This window comes from Pangasianodon hypophthalmus, chromosome 5 (genome assembly GCF_027358585.1).
Source record: "Pangasianodon hypophthalmus isolate fPanHyp1 chromosome 5, fPanHyp1.pri, whole genome shotgun sequence".
Classification (NCBI taxonomy): Eukaryota; Metazoa; Chordata; class Actinopteri; order Siluriformes; family Pangasiidae; genus Pangasianodon; species Pangasianodon hypophthalmus.
The window spans coordinates 3023948-3041718 of record NC_069714.1 but is presented as its reverse complement, the minus strand read 5'-3'; the positions used below and the strand labels follow the sequence as shown (position 1 = coordinate 3041718).

The window sequence follows — 17771 nt, the reverse complement described above, 5'->3', positions numbered from 1 at the left end:
ATTCAGGTGACAAATTCAGATTTGGTTTGGGAATGCTTCTTCAGTTACAATCGTAATAAAACATTACATTTTATTTAGGAGGAGAAATTCAATCTATTCTCCGGTCAGTCATTAGCTTCAGGGTGGTGCATGATAAAAATTTATGATAGAGGGTGTGACTCTCTGATGTCTGAGGTTTTTAGGTCAGTGAGTCTGTGTAATACAAAACCACATGATGCAACAGAGATGTGGATTGGACACACACCCACACACACCCACACACACAGACACACACACACACACACACAGAATTCCTGCTTATTGTGCTCCTGTGTCAGCCTTGACTTCCATTAAACTAGAAAGTGAAAAAGATTCCTGTCCATTCATAATAATATTTACCTCCACAATACACGACACATTATAAGGCTTTATAACACGTTATGAGTCGGACCCTCCTGATGTCTCAGTTACACAGGGAAGAGTCAAACAGGGAATTTCGGCACTTTACAGTCAATCAGATCATTTGGCTCATCTCACTTAAAAGAGTCGGTTCAAAGAGTCGGTTCGTTTGTGAATGACACATCGGTGCCAGAAACGCTTTTAGATTTTATAACACAAATCGGGTTTATGTGAAATAAACATCAACAACAACAAACAACAACAACAACTTCGTGTGTAAGCTCTCAGCCTCTCAGCCAGCAAACTGTAACTTCACTCTTTGTGACTGAAAGTCAGTCTTCCATTACTGACCAGAACCTCGGCTGTGATCCTTTAGTCTCTCTCTCTCTCTCACACACACACACACACGCACACACACACACACGCACGCGCACACATACACACACACACACACACACACACACACACGCACGCGCGTGCAGCCCTCGCCGGGGATATATAAATGCGAGACAGTAACTTCTCACCTGTTCTCACACACACACACACACACACACACATAGTGTATCCGGGTGATATCATGGCGGATGATCCGCTGGTTGGGGCAGTGGACCAGGGGACCAGCTCCACAAGGTTTCTGGTGAGAGAAAGAGAGAAAGACGTGTGTATGTGTGTGTGTGTGTGTGTGTAATAGAGTGTAGTGTATTCATTCAACAATGTTAAAGGTTGCATACTACTGTACTAAAGTTATACAAACTACAAAGTAGCACAGAAATAATAACATTTACATAAAACATGAACAATATAATAATAATAATAATAATAATAATATGAAACACTCTAGGTTAAAACTATCTTGGATTTGTTACTTTGGGGGAAACCTTTAAAGATTTTATGTAGAACCCCTTTAGGAACCTACGAACCCTTAATCATCCAAACCCCCTGAGTAACTTTCTTTTAAATGAGAGACAAGCAGACATTTATTTATACAGAATACTTTTTAGTGTCATGGCCTGGATGAAAATATCTGTAACAGGTTAATCTGTCCTTTGCTCTATGTTTATTATAACTCTATAAAAAAAGAAAGAAAAGAAAAAGTGGTTCTCACAGTGAGGCTTTTAAAAAGCTCAGTGTTATGCACACTATCAGTTAACTGCATTACATATTTGCTTCTAGTTGGATTTTCCAGTGATGTCTGTTAAAAACTATTCATTAATTATCTCATGTACTGAGAAAAAATATCTGATGTTCTGTCCACTCAGCATCAGTGACTGAGAACAAACTGTTGGAGTGAATATTTGAGCTTTTCTTATTCAGATGTAGAGTCACTTCAAATTCACTGCTCAGTTAGAAGTTCATAATTCTGTCATATTGCCGAAAGATACAGCTTCACAAACTAAACTTATCATCGAAGTCCTGACTGGAGTGAGTTTTGGTTTAAGGCCTTTTTTTGGTCTTATATGTATGGAACTTGGAAAAGATCCTAGATTTTTTAACAGCCACCACAGTATTGCAACTTTTCTTTCATAGCGTTTTTGATGTTATGACTCTGGCTTCCATGTAATTAGACATCATGAGATGAAATCATTGAAGTTTCTGGATACTATCATGTACACACAGATCACTGGAGAAGGCAGTGGACTCTGCTTTTTGGTTCATCTGTCAGTGGAGGGATCCAGGACTCCAGAGATAGAGCTTCCCATGTTACTATCATGTCACGCAGTGTACTGATTCTCATGTTTCCTTTGTGATGTACAGTGTTGAGATTCAGTCCCCTTTTTATTCCTACTTCTTATATGTATTGGGTAATCCTGATGTGACAAAAATTTTCACAAAAAAAACAAGTGGGGGTGGATCCCCCCAAGCTTAACGTTTTTATACAATTTCTTACATATTTGCAAGCTTGAAGCTTGTTGTATGAGGTTTTAAACTTCTTAAACTATTCAAAATACACTCTCCTGAAGACATCTAAAGGGTTTAGACAGGTGATTTTCCCAAAGGCTTGCTAGTGATTTAAGCTGGTAAATCTCAGGTGTGACAAAATACTGGGTAAAAAAAATCATTATTGTCAACATAATATGCCATAATATGCTTGAGAAGATACCTGTTAAATCAATGTTATGCAATAAAGGAAAGACTGAATATTTCTGAACAATAAAGAAGTGTTAAAAATTAACTGTGTGTAGAAACAGATTTGACAAAGTGAAGTTATGCTCCTTTTCTAAATGGTTCCCTGGTACTGGTACTAAATTTAAAATAGGTGACATTAAAAATAGGTGACATTAAAAATAGGTGACATTAAAAATAGGTGACTTAGTACAACAGTATAGTCAGTAATTGTTTTTGCTTCCTGCACGTGACATCATGACATCAATATCGTCATGTAACTGTTTTTATCAGTTGTTTGATCAGTGTAGTTCACTGAGGCTGCTGTAGACCTTTCACCTGCCTTGCATTCCTGCAACCAAGTAAACACAACAGACGGGTCAAAGTACAGGTTCATCAGTTTAACCTTTGACCTCTTAACAAATGAAGTGAATGAGTGTTGCAGTGGTTTCATCATATTGTTGTGTAGTAATGTAGTTTTTTCTGATGTCCTAATGTGGGTAAATTCTTTGTTTATTCCCATGCTACTAATACTGGTTTAAGATGTACAATATATCTTATGTTTTTCAATTCATGTTCTTTAAGTGACAATTCCTAATAAGGAAAGTATTCTTTAAGCTTATTTATTCTCTCTGTCTTAACTGTGAGCTCCACATTCCTTTTTTAAAAGAATAATGCCAATAAATCACCTCAACACTTCCTATTCACTTTGTGGGAGATTTACGTTTCTCGAATATACTGTGCTGATACCTAATGTAATGCATTTTTCACCGGCAGGAATGCAAGTTTCAAAGAAAACAATGCTACATTTGTTTTGACTGCTTAGTAAAAGCGGATGTGTAACAAGTCGACCTGCTGACCTATCTTCAGTGACTACATATTGAAAATAATTAGTCGCTCAGTAACAAAAATATAGTTATTATTTTGGAGTAGGGAAGCACAAAATAGGACAAAATACACCTGACACCTGACCAATCACAGTCATGTGTGCTTGTTGCAAGAGCATTAGTGAGAGCAGGCACTGATGTTGGTGAGGAGGTCTGGGGTTCAGTCGGTGTTCCAGTTCATCCCAAAGGTGTTCAGTCTTCTTATATGTATTGTAGAGGTCAGGGCTCTGTGCAGGACACTCGAGTTCTTCAAACTTGGCAAACCATGTCTTCATGGAGCTCGCTTTGTGCACAGGGGCATTGTCATGCTGGAACAGGTTTGGGCTTCTTAGTTCCAGTGAAGGGAAATTGTAAAGCTACAGCATACAAAGACATTCTGTACAATTGTGTGATTCAAACACTGAGGCAACAGTTTGGGTGTCCACCAATCTTTGGCCATGTAGTGTACAATACTGTCACAAATGCCCGGCTCTTCAGGCACTCCGACTCACAGGATTCTCAGTCCACAACCACTCCCACTTTCCCAGTTTCTTTTATCTATATATATAACTACTGTGAAAGGATAGCTCCAACTCCTGTCTTGGAGGCATCTACCTCCACTATGAAAGGCTGAGAGGAGTCAGGATGTTTAAGGATTGGGGCTGTGTTGAAAGCGATCTTGAACTTGTTGAGAGCTTCGTTGGTTGCTTGGTTCCATTCTAGGCGTTTAGGTCCCTTTTTGAGGAGTGATGTCAGGGGATGCCTTGGATGAAGCATTGGTAAAAGTTTGCAAAGCTGAGAAACCTCTGCAAATCCACAGTCTTTGGTGTGGGCCACTCTGTGGCTGCTGACACCTTGGCTTGGTCCATGGTTACCCCATCAGGGCTAATGATATACCCCAGGAAGGAGATCTTGTGTCTACGAAATTGACATTTACCTCCTTTGACAAATAACTGGTTCTGGAGAAGGTGTTCAAGGACTTGGGGACATGGAGCACATGGGTCTCTAGGGAGGGGGAGTAGATTCAATTCTCTCAGAGCTGTCCTTGAGAACTGTCCTGCCAACAAAACCTATGTGCCAACAAGGCAAAAAACAACAACTGTGTCAACTCATATCTTGGTCTCACTCCTCTCTCTCTCTCCTCTGGCCACCCACCAATATTTGCAGGACAGTATGGCCTGTGATCATGTTTTTGGTCCGATATTGGTGCGGATTTTGTTACTAAATTGGCCCACTGCTATGGACACTCTACTGGCGTTAGATTAGATCCACTACTTGTGATTGTTAGTCAAGGACACTCTAAACTCTACTGGGGGTAGACTTTGAGTAGATTTTTCAAGGCAGTTAGTTTCATCCCTCTTACCTCTCTACCTTCTGATTTTGAGACATCCTGAACACATGTTTTACTGCTTTGGCATTTCAGAGGATATCTGACAGCAGTCTCTAATTAATCTCCAAAGTTTGGAAGAAACCAGGAGTCAATATTAGTCTCAATTCTAGTTATCATCCACAGTCCAAATTAGTTAAAGTGAGTAGAGTGACTGCAAATAAGTGTTATTAGTAATCAGGAGACTTTGAGCAGGGATAGGAGCTTGACTGGAGGTCATGTGGTGAGGTTGTGGGGCTAAGGATCATGGGAGTTGTAGTCTGCAACTTTGGTAGTTGGTCCAGATGTTTTATTTTTTTCTCCACAGGTGTTCAATGCTAAAACTGCTGAGCTTGTCAGTCAGCATCAGGTGGAAATTACACAGAGTTTCCCCAAAGAAGGGTAAGTTACAATAAGCTTTCAACACTTCAACATTTAACAATTCTTCATAGTCAGCAGACCACGAGTTAGTGACTGAGACGCCTGATGCAAGACAGACGTGCATCTAGGCATCTATTCATTAGCTAAGGATATATGTGTGTGTGTGTAATGCCTGGCAAATTTGCAAATGGTGCAAAAGTGGAACCAAAGGAGAAAACCAAATAAAGAGAAGGAAATGAGTTCCTGAAGGGCAAATGCAGTCCATAGATAATAAAATTGGGCATGGCGATTACTAGCTGAATGAGATATGAGTAGGTTCATGTTTGTGATAAAGTCTGCATGGCATTATGTAGAAAAGGTATGAAAATTTCGTGCTATGATAATCATAATCCAATATTGCGGTTCACTAATCATGACATCTTACAACTTCATGTTTTTTTAAAAGGACTATATTAAATAATGATCATTTGCAGGTTTAAATGTTTAGATGATTAGTTAGATGATTAGACTTTTAAACATGATCATTAGTCTATTAATGCAGTACAGAAAAGATGTTTTCGCTTGGTTTGTTTGTTCTTTAAGACTAGGCAACCCTGCTTAATCTAAAATATTTTTGTGATGCCATTATTTAAGTCAGTTAGCACAACTATTTCAGATATTCTACTTAAGATAATATAATCCCTTGAACATACTGTATAATGAACATTATCAGGGCAATAAGCTGAAAAAGCATTTTGTGCTCATCAACACATGCACACGTGACAGTCTTTCCTCAGAAATTCACATTTATAGGGAGTTGCATTATTTTCTACAAATTTTAACAAAAGTTCACTATAAACAGTACAAAGGTTTATTATCTTTATAGACAGAATTTCCTGACAGTGCATTGTTGCATAACTGTAATGGAAATGAAGTGATGAGTAAGAAAGAATCCCAATAAAAGTTTACTGCAGATATGGTTGAGTGCAAAAGTTTATGTAACAATATAAATAACCATATCTAGCAACTCTGATAAAGGCTTTAAGCTCCACCCACTTTACACAGTCACATCACTTCAAGTCCATGCAAAGCTTGTTTGTAAAAGTTTTTCTTTTGAGAGTGTTTTCACGATGAAGTAAAGACATCAACAGACTAGACTTTTGGATTCATAAAGTGTGCAAATTTATGCATATTTAATTAGGTGAAGCCTTGTTTGCATAAATAAATGTCAATTTTTGAAACCGGTCCAATACAAGAAACACTTTTAAGGATATCAGCCATCCATTCAAAGAGACTGACAATAAACTATCTATTGTTTAAAAAAAAAAAAACTACCCCATTCATCTGTAGGGTCTTACCTAATTTAAAATGAAATAGTGTAAACCTATTGCCATCATCTGTCTGAGAACTGATTCATCTCTAAAAAAAAATATACAGTGGGGTCCAAAGTCTGAGAGCACTAGTGAAAATGCTTCTTTTTCAATGTAACACAAAGGTTTTCATTACAAATGATATTATCAGCAGCAACATGATCTAAATATAATCTTTGAGATATTTACATGAATTTCAGAGTTTCTTAGTATTTGTTTTGTCCCCTTTCTGCTTTAATGACAGTGTGCACTCGAGCTGGCATGGACTCCACAAGTTTGTGTAAAACCTTATGATCCATTTTAGGCCAAATCTATCAGAGTGTCGTCTGAACACATGCTTCAGTAGAAGAGATTAGGCATGAAGAAAACCTGACCTTTTGTACAAAGCAGTTAACATGGTCAATATCACACATTTGCTTACATTTAAACATCTTGAATATTGAGTAGTAGTTTTTTTTGTCTTGTTTTGTGTTAGAATGTTCAAATTTCTTAAATTTTCTGTTTATTTCCAGTTTAAAAAAAATGTGGACTCCACTATATATGTATATTTCTATATACTGTATATATTGTACACACACACACACACACACACACATATATATATATATATATATATACAGTACTGTGCAAAGGTCTTAGGCATTTTTTTTTAGCACAAACTTTGTTATAGATTTTTATTTTATGACTTCTACATTATTGATTCAGTTCAAAAACTTTTTAGATTCCAAACATTAGTTTTTCAGCACAAAATTAAATGTTACAGAAAAATGTTTGAAAGCAGCATATTACATAAGAGACACTTTTCAGACAAAAAAACATAATGAAGGTTTTGCTGCAAAAATAAGAAGCAAGTGTGACAGTCAAAGTCTCCTTTTTTTGTGAAGGATCTTCACACCAAATATTGACTTTGTTTCATTCATAACTGTTTACTGCACTTTATGGTATTTTTTTAATGTAGAAACATTTAATTTCATTATTTTTGAAGGCATCTTTGCTCTACAGCATTTCTTTGCATGTGACTTTTTGCACAGTACTGTATATATATATATATATATGTAAAACATATAGACGTATAGTGGATAATGAAATATTAATCTTATCATTTGCTATCATTAATCATCAATTATCATTAATCACTATCATCTGGTTTGGTTTGAAGCCTTTCTGTGTTCATATTCACTTCCTGTGTCATCTGTTGTTTTTGCTGTGAGATGGGTGGAAGAAGATCCCAAGGAGATCCTACAGTCTGTGTATGAGTGTATGGAGAGGACCAGTGAGAAACTCGCTCAGCTCAATATTGACATCACCACCATTAAAGGTGTGTGTGTGTGTGTGTGTGTGTGTGTATGTGTGTGTGTGTATTTGTATTTATGTATGTTTGGCTCCATTTTCAGCTGTGCTCCTCCACAAAGGGTCTCATTTTATAAAAGTGAATTTTCTCTGTTTTACACAGCCATTGGAGTGACCAATCAGAGAGAGACGACATTGGTGTGGGACAAAGAGACTGGAGAACCTCTCTACAACGCCATTGGTGAGTCTGCCTACCCACAAGGCAACAGCAGTGAGATTAGCATTAAATTTGGAGCTACTTTTAATAACAGGCCATTAATAATAATAATAATAATTAAGAAGATAATAATATCACTACAGAATTTGCGTTCGAGTCGAGTGTTACATTCACAGGACAAATGGTAACAAAGCAAATACATCTACACAATTTTATCCACACAAGCGTTCAGGGAAAAAGTTTGTGTCCCCCTTTTAAATCTGTTTTACAGTTTGACTACAAAACCAAATTCCATGAAATTCTATTCATTTAATGATATAATAATTATACAACAGCATAAATATTATAACAACTGAGTCCAAACTAGCAAGCTCAGAAGTTTTCATCCCCCTGTTGATAGCCCTAGATAACATTTAACTGTGCTTTGTAAAAGTAAAACTAATGACCCAGAGCAGTGACCACATGTTTACTGTAATAGGTATTATTTAAAGCATTAAAAATTTCAGACTGGCTCAAGTAAGAATTAGGAAGACAACAATTAAAGGATCTAAAATTATATTTAAAATATTGAAAATAATCAAAATATGAAAATATCGATAGAGTTGGAGAATGGGAGAAGAAGATATCAGTGTTTATGAATTAGCAAAAGCAAACAAAAAAAAAGTTTGTTACTTGTGATAATGAAGGAACATTTGTGAAATGTAGCTCTCATTAACCGTCGCATTGGTTTCCTAATTTCAAATTAAGATGATGCAAACTTATGCACTGAAATGTAATTTAATGAATAGTATAAAGCAAATTCATCTTTACAAAGGTAGCATTAAATTTGTCTTACCCTGTAACTGTAGACAAGTAACATATAATTAGGTCACACTATATTTTTGGGCTTCTGTGGGTTTTTGTGTGGGATTTTTTTAAAGCCAGATGGTAAATAAAGGATTCTCTAGCACTGAGCACACAAAATTTTATGTGTGTATCTTATTTGTCACTGTCTTCAAGGCTTATTTATGATAATATTTATATTATTGTTAGTAAAATCCTATCATGAGTCACATCATAATGTACATTTTATAAGAGTACCCTTATTACTTAGTTATATAGAGGTCAAAAAGCCTTACAGTCTAAAGTCCAAAAACTAATTTAATTCTAATTTTGTATCATTATTTTTCACTAATACATGTTCAGCAGTGTGTTCATATTAACTGAAAGCAGTAAAGACAATAATACATAAGACATAGAGGGGCTGCATTAGTTATGTTAGTGATCAGGTGGTAGTTATGAAGAGACAAGGACATTTAACACTAAAAATTTAAATGTTTTAATGTTTCTAAGATCCCTCTCAAACTTTCTAATTTTCATAAGCAGATGCTCTTGGCCTGGTCCTTCATATACAAACACAACTTTTCTCCACACAGATATTATTTATGGAACAATAAGGATATTCTCTACGAGAATAAATCGCTTTTCTTTGACAGCTAGTTTGAAAACAACCTTCTTTTAGTTGGTCAGCTTTTTAATTCGCAAGGCAGACTTTATAACTATTCAGATTTCTTACAGAAATATAATATTCCTGTATCTGCTGATGAATATGCGATTGTTTTCAATGCCATTCCCTCTGGTGTCTCCTTTCTGTTACAAGCTACTACATTTCCATGGCCATGTACTTACACTGTGAATGTTACTGACACAGGGATCGGAAATGTGTGCTTTTCTGTAGATCAACAGAAAAATAACTATAAAATCAGGGCTCTCTTCCAGAGAGAGATAGCAACAATTCCTTACATAATACCATATTGGAATAATATTGTGGAGAACATACCTTGGGAGAAAGTATGGACCTTGCCTCATAAGTATCTGCTTACAAATAAAGGAAAAGAAATAACATTTAAATTGATTCACAAATGTTAACCATCTAAAGCTTTTCTTAGAAAATACAAGTCAGATATTGAAGTGAACTGCTGTTTTTGTCATTCCTCTGAAGAAGACTTCATTTGTTTTGGCAATGCACATATACAGAAAAATTTTGGTCAGATTTTTTAATGTTTATTCAATCTTTTTTTTTAAGTGGCTTTTCTTTTTGTTTTAAAGATGCTTTCTTTGGATTATTTGAATACTCAAAAGAGAATATAGGGAAGTATTACATCATTAATTTGTGTTTGCTGTTGGCAAAATTTCACATTCACAAACAAAAGTTTACTGGCTCTAAACCTCTCTTTTCTTTATTCAAAGTGGACTTAGACAAGTATATGGAAATTATCCAAAGTTCTGTTAATTTGAAAGCATTGAAAACTGTATCTTTATATTTGTCCTTTGTGTCTTCTAGAGATGTGGTATTATGTTTTTTATCCTGGCAATAAATCTGTGTATATATATATATATATATATATATATATATATATATATATATATATATATATATATATATATATATATATATATATATATATATATATAAGTTCTTCCTGAATGGTGTAATTTGGTGAAGACAGCAGCAGGGGGCAGAATATCACCATTTAACCAGAGTGGCACACAATGTAATGATCATACCACAGGTTTTTATCCAAAATGGCCTTTAATGCAAAGAGGCATTCATTTAATTGACACTGTGGTGCAGTGGGTTTCAAACCAGTGGTTCTGTTCACTGAATAATGTGTATTGTATTGTTCACTACAGCAACTAATGTCCACTGTCCTGCTCCATTTCTACTGCCTTTATAGCATACAGATGCATCGTGTGTTTTTAAATTCCTAACATATCTTATCTTCATTTCAGTTACACATATAGTTCAACATTAGTAGCACATGTGAAGATATATGGCTGATCCACACAAGGAAAACTGCTTTTTATTATTATTATTTATCTTATTTTTACAAAAACAGCATCTTTCATTTGAAAAGCTAAATGAGCAAAAAAAAAAAAAACGGGGTTCCTTTTGGTTACTGAGGTTAAGGTCAGGGTTAGATTTGTGTGCGTCTGTGTGTGTGAGTGTGTGTGTGTGTGTGTGTGAAATGAACAGAAACTAAAAAATTTATTTATTTCACACACAGCTCAATCAGACTGAAAAATAACATCTGTAATATGAATATTATTTTATAATAAACATTGTTCATGGTCTTTAGAGAAATTTGTTGTATGTCTTTTAGATCAGAATGCAAGATTTTAACATCTTGCTCCACAGATTTTTGCTCGACATACTGTATGTGTGTTTAAAATGACTAAAAACCCCTTGGGAAATGTTTTTACTTTTATTTTTCACATCTTTAGTGTGGCTGGACTTGAGGACTCAGTCCACTGTTGAACATCTCATTGAGAAAACACCTGGAAAGAACAAAAACCACTTAAAGGTGACAATGAGGTGTCTCGCACATTAATACACACACACACACACACACACACACACACACACCCACACACACGCGCGCGCGCCTCAGAAATATGATTACAGGAGCTGAAGAGAGTTTATAATTCTTCCTCAGCCTGGAAAATAACTGCTATAATAACATTCGGGAAGCTCTATTTTTTTGACATTTTGTTTTGATTTTATTTAATTGCATGTATTTCATTTTAATTGTGATTCTTCCAAATAATTTAATTTATTGACTTGATTTGTTTGACGCTTTTTTGTCTTTGGTGTGCAGCATAAGACAGGTTTGCCCATCAGTACCTACTTCAGTGCGGTGAAGTTGCGCTGGTTGATGGACAATGTGGTGGAGGTGGATGAGGCTGTGCGCTCTCACCGTGCCATGTTTGGAACCGTTGACTCCTGGCTTATATGGGTTAGTGACCACACATACACACACACGCACACACACACACACACACACACACACATACGGATGTACAGTGACACGCATTTATCCTGAGCTCGGGTTACAGCCTGTGTGGCATTTCTCTCTGTCTCTGTGTGGGTTTCCTCCTGCATCTCTAGTTTCCTCCCAACTCCCACCTTGCAGTGACACTTCACTCTAAGCGGACTCAAACCGTGCCAGCATAATGCCTCCTACAGCAAGACAGAGCCATCGATTTTTCCTTTAATTTGTCACCTCTACACAATTAGCACACCACTCGCTCATAATATGTAATTAGCACAGAAATAAAAATAAGTCATGACTGATCTTGATCGGCTAATTAATCGCCATTATCTAATACATTAATTTTCCAATTCTTCTTGTGGCCACGAGGGTCAGCTTGATCCATTTGTCTACTTATTTCTTGTTTCAGAGTTTAACTGGAGGGAAAAATGGTGGTGTTCACTGCACAGACGTCACCAACGCCAGCCGCACAATGCTGTTCAACATACACACCATGGAGTGGGACCTGGATCTGTGCAGGTGAACACACACACACACACTCACATTCTCAAGGCATACTCCTTCACATTACACATGTTTTTTTTTTAATGTTTTTTTTGCCCAATGTTTAAAACTTACGTCTAATTTAGCTGGTTAAAATTGTGGATCATATCCAACCAACCTCAGCATTTTTCCCCTGCTCATATAATTGAAATTTCTTAACCTCTCTAAACCTCTCTCATTGTTAGAGTTAGTTGTCCTTTCCTTTAGATTATTACTAATGTTAGTACCTAGGCTATACTTTCCAAGCAAGGACTGTAAGGGGATAGAAATTCGACTCACTTCATAAGTTTTCCTCTGGGCCTCATACTCTGGATTGCAACATCAGGCCAGCACTTTAAGTTGTGCTGCTGTAAAACAATCCTGTGAACATGGGAGAGCCCTTCCTCCTTTATCTTTAGAAAATTGCAATGTCTTAAATCTTATCCTGGGTTTCTTTCTGTTCCATATGAACCTCGATTCCCTATATTGTTTTTGGGGGAGGTACATCAGAATCAACTGAAATATGTACAGCAGATGTGGAAGTATAATAGAAGTATAATAGAGATCTTAAACACTATATGTTTTTAATCATTCATCATTCTGGCCAGGGTTAAATATAAATATTCCCTTCTAACTGAATTGAACGCTTTCTCTGCATCCAAACTTGTTAATGCTGAAGTCAGATAATGTAGTTTTTGTATGTAGCTAGTCATGTGCAATGTTCTTCATATATTCAATATAATAAGCATTTTTCCTGGCCAGTTGCTTGATCTTTTCTTTCTCTAACTGAATATGGGACTTTGGCAAGAAATTACAGTTAAATAAAAAACTGATAAATAAAAGAATCATTGTCATTTTAGGTACTTTGATGTTCCTGCTGAAATCCTTCCGGAGGTTAGAAGCTCTTCAGAAATATATGGTTACACGGTAGGTTATCTGTGTGTGGGTGGGTGTGTGTGTGTGTGTCTGCACGCAATCAATTTCTTATTGCCAATAATGATGAGGTCCTACTGAATCTATCCTACGTTCTAGATGAATTTCTACAGAAGTGAAATCAAATATTTATCTGTAACAAAACACAAGCACACAAGAATGATGTGATAATGTATCTGATGGGTGATATGCAATTTAACATTCGTTATAATTTACTGTAAATAAAGAATAATTCTGTGCATGTTCATTTATTTGCATTTATTTGCAATATAATGCATAAATTAATAAATAAGCAGTTTACATTTAGGCTTTTTTGACTAACACTGCACTGTTGAATTCTCCAAACTGATTGCTCAGAAGATTGAATAATATTCTATAACCATACAGCCATGGCACAGGATCGGCTTCAATGCAAATTCCAGAAAAACAACAGCCTTCTAATACATTACATTTTCTCTAGTAACAGTGATAGTATGGTGGACACTTACAGTATTTAAGCCTTACATGATGGACAATAAATAAATCTTTTTGTTGCTATTTAGCTGCCAGTCTTGTTGAGTTCTGAGCTGTGTTTTTGTGGCTGGGTTCTTTGTGTTTGTCCTTGCCTTGCCTTGCCGTAATTCACCCCTGATTCTGGACTGCGTTTTGGTTTTGTTCATGTTGTCAGTGATTTATCTGGTTGTGACCCTGCCTGTTTTGGCTCTGTATTTTATCCAAACCTTGTGCATATGGATCCTTACACTATGTCCTGCTTTATAGTAACTATAAATTGATTCATTGTTTGCCAGTTTCAGGGAAACTACCCTTGTGGTTAGTTACTGTTGTTTAGTTTCCTGTAACAGCTCATCACATATATGTACATGTTTTATTTCTCTTATAACAAATAAGTTTACCAATGATTATAACTTCTAGTTATTAAAGCACATCAGTTATATTTTAATATTATTGAAAGGTTGTAAACCAGATTGGCTCCTGTTTTCACTAAATAGTCATCCCCCCACCAGCCTCTGTTTTTCTCTCACTTGAAGGCGATAAATACAGCTTGTCGTGTTACCTAGGAACCACAAGGAGCAAAGTCCTTTGTCCAGAAGACTTTCCTGTCCTGGAAAACTTAAATAAACAGGCTTGGCCCACAGCACTGAAGTCTTCTTTCATAAATGGTTAAAAAAAAGTCATCTTTTGACTGGAATAACATTTTTATGCTTTTCTTTGTTAAATAAGAGTACTTTTAGAAATCAATTTATTGTTAAATGTGAGCATCAGTGAGTTGTTACTATAGAAACAATAATGTGTTAGAACAAGGGCTTTTTTTTTATAAACCTGTGATTTGCCTTGCAGCTGGAGCTACTGTCAGACCTGCTGTTATAGAAAATTCATCAACACCTCTCACATTTTTAGTCACCATACCAGTTAACATTGCATACTTGTTGATGGAAAGGAGATGATGTACACAATATGGCTAAATGTTTGTGGACACCTGACCATCACACCCATATGTGGTTCTTCCTCAAACTGTAGCCACAAAGTTGGAAGCATGCAATTGTATAGAATGTCTTTGTATGCTGTAGCATTACAATTTCCCTTCACTGGAACTAAGAGACAAGAGGCCCAAACCTGTTCCAGCATGACAATGCCCCGATGCACAAAGCGAGCTCCATGAAGACATGGTGTGTGAAGGTTGGAGTGGAAGAACTCGAGTGTCCTGCACAGAGCCCTGACCTCAACCCCACTGAACACCTTTAGGATGAACTGAAATGCAGATTGCACCCCAGACCAACTCACCCGACATCAGTGCCTGACCTCAGTAATGCTCTTCCATAGCCAAATCCCCACAGCCACACTCCAAAATCTAGTGGAAAGCCTTCCCAGAAGAGTGGAGGTTATTATAATAGCAAACGGGAGATTAAATCTGGAATAGAAATAGTGGAATCTGGAACAATGTACAAAGCCACACAACACAGAAAACCACACAAAAGTGTGGTTGGTTCCCTGGAGAGATATTTTGCCAATTATACATATTATTGGAGTTCCCCAAAGTAATAAACTATAAAATTGCTCTAGAGTTGTACTACAGTTCATGTCAGTTTTTCCACTAGACCTATTATTTCTGTCATCAGGGACTCTATAATATTCATATAAATTATGGGTATATGTATGGAAATGTGCTTCATCCTGTAATTTGTTTCCTGCTCTTGTTTCTAGAGCTCAGGTTCACTGGTGGGTGTGCCCATCTCTGGAGTAAGATATCTTTTATTCTTATGAATAGGCAGCAGATATTATCTATGCATTATGCATTATTAATAATAAAGAACTATGTAATCTTTCTTTACAATACAGCTAGATGACAAAAAAATATTTTGCTAATTGATTAAAAAAATTCACTTCTTGGTAGTGACCACAGACTGTATGTGTTTGTTCCTCAGTGTCTGGGCGATCAGTCGGCTGCTCTTGTGGGACAGATGTGCTTCAAAGATGGTCAGGCCAAAAACACGTAAGAAACATATTTTGTAAAATGGTAATATGTCATCTGTATTTTGCAAAATGCCAAGATGTTATTTGTTGGCTTGTCCTTGTGGAGCATACAGGAGGCAGGATGTGTATAGGATGTCTTCCTGGAAGGCCTTATAAATCCTTGATTTCTGAAGTTTGAAAGTGCTTTAAATGTGCATAATTTAAATTAAACTATTGAAAAAAAAAGATATTTATCCATCATAAGCAGACAAAAGAGCATTTGATAGAATACCAAAAAGGAAATGTGTTCCCAATGAACGTGCAGTGGCCAATAATGTTAGTAGTATGGCCTCTTTCATCTGATCTTAGCACTTAACATGGAACATATCAGCATGCAATATTTAATCACTATAGCATTAAATTAAATGAATGTACAAATGGACAGGTTCGACAGAGCTCAGTACTAGTCAACTAGCTAGCAGCACTTCAGTGTTCAGAAATAGGCTAATGTTATTTAACTGCAATTACCCACAAAAACAAGTGGTATTGGAGGAGCTCACTGCCATGCTTGATATTGGTGTAATTAAGGAATCCCACAGTGACTGGTCCAGCCCTGTGGTCCTGATTCCCAAGGCAGATGGGTCATTCCAGTTCTGTGTGGATGCGGCGTCTAAATTTGAAGGGTCTCCGATGGCACACATCGACGAACTGCTCGATCAGTTATTTCCAGCTTGATTCTATTAGACACTGGATTTGACTAAGGGATACTGGCAGGTACTCTTGACTCCAAAATCTTGGGAGAAAATGGCCCTCTCCATTTGGTTTACACCAATTTGTCACCCTTCCTTACAGTTTATTTGGAGCCCAATGACTCATGGACAGAATCCTCTGCCCATACGCTACCTATGCCACTGTTCTATCTAGATGACATTATTATTTATAGTATTGACTGGCAGAGGCATGTTCAACATCTGGGGCTGTCCTGAGATGGGCAGGACTCACAGCAAACCCAAAGAAGTGTGCAATGGGATGGGCAGAAACATGGTATCTGGGCTTCCACTTGGGGCATGAGCAAGTGTGTCCCCAAATCGATAAGGCCACAAGCGATTGCAGCCTGCCCAAGACCCAAGACCAAAAAGAAGGTGAGACAGTTTCTGGGCTTGAAAAATGTGGCCAGGAAGAAAAGCGACAATAAACGCCCTTTTGAGTTGTCTCAAGTCTGCCTCCCTCATCCTCATTCCCAAGAGTCAAGAGTCTTTTATTTGTCACAGTTACACTGGGTACTATTGGGCATTGAAATACTTGTGACGAGGCTCAGATTTAGACATTGACAGTATAAACACTTATTAGACATGAACAAACACATATTTGGATATGAATGGTTGAGATGATGCTGTAATGTAATAAGGTAAATGAAACAGTGGTGTATAGTGGCAGAGTAAAAGTGACATGTGCTATTAAATTATTACAGTGGCAGAGAAGTTACGTGTCCTATTAAATAAGGCAGAACAGTAAATACAAGCACAAAAATAGTACATAGTAAATCTGAATAGTAAATATCTAAGTGTCCAGAAGTGGCAGTAATAAAGTGTTGCAGTGCTAGATAAAGGACTACTGGCTGTTGTCTGATGGCTTGGACATAAAAACTGTTCTTCAGTCTGGTTGTCCGTGATTGGATGCAACGGAAGCGTCTGCCAGACGGCAGTGTTGCAAACAGATAATGAGCAGGGTGAGTGCAGTCCTTAATAATACTGTGGGCCTTCCTCAGACAACGTGTTTGGTAGATGTCTTGTAAGGCCAGGAGTTTATTTCCAGTGATGAGCTCTGCTGATGAGCTCTGATGAGATCTCTGAAGAGCTTTGTGGTCAGAGGAAAGCAGCTGCCATACCAAACTGCGAGGCAGTCGATCAGAATGCTCTCTATGGTGCAGCGGTAGAAGTTTGACATGATGTCAGAGGAAATGCCAAACCTCTTAAGCCTCTGCAGAAAATAGAGACGCTGACAGGCTGCTCTCACTACTGTGTCTGTCTGGAGGTTCCAGGAGAGATCCAGGGAGATGTGGACACCAAGGAACTTGTAGCTCTTAACTCTCTCCACCTCCAC

At 37.0% G+C, this 17771-nt stretch overlaps 1 protein-coding gene across 5 annotated transcripts in view; it reads left to right on the top strand.

Moving 5' to 3' along the window:
* The first annotated feature begins 857 nt into the window (after nt 1-857).
* Nucleotides 858-17771, top strand: part of LOC113540058 (glycerol kinase) — a 40749-nt gene continuing 23835 nt past the window's right edge. For 3 of the 5 annotated variants that reach the window (XM_026936246.3, XM_053234007.1, XM_053234006.1), the window contains exons 1-10: nt 858-1015; nt 5042-5115; nt 7655-7761; nt 7897-7974; nt 11215-11294; nt 11589-11726; nt 12172-12281; nt 13145-13211; nt 15420-15455; nt 15641-15708. In XM_026936246.3, the coding sequence (XP_026792047.2) occupies nt 881-1015; nt 5042-5115; nt 7655-7761; nt 7897-7974; nt 11215-11294; nt 11589-11726; nt 12172-12281; nt 13145-13211; nt 15420-15455; nt 15641-15708 (893 nt within the window). In that variant the 5' untranslated portion in view covers nt 858-880. Of the gene's footprint in view, nt 1016-5041; nt 5116-6687; nt 6842-7654; nt 7762-7896; nt 7975-11214; nt 11295-11588; nt 11727-12171; nt 12282-13144; nt 13212-15419; nt 15456-15640; nt 15709-17771 lie in introns of all 5 variants that reach the window. The other 2 variants (XM_053234004.1, XM_053234005.1) reach the window with 2 other exon arrangements.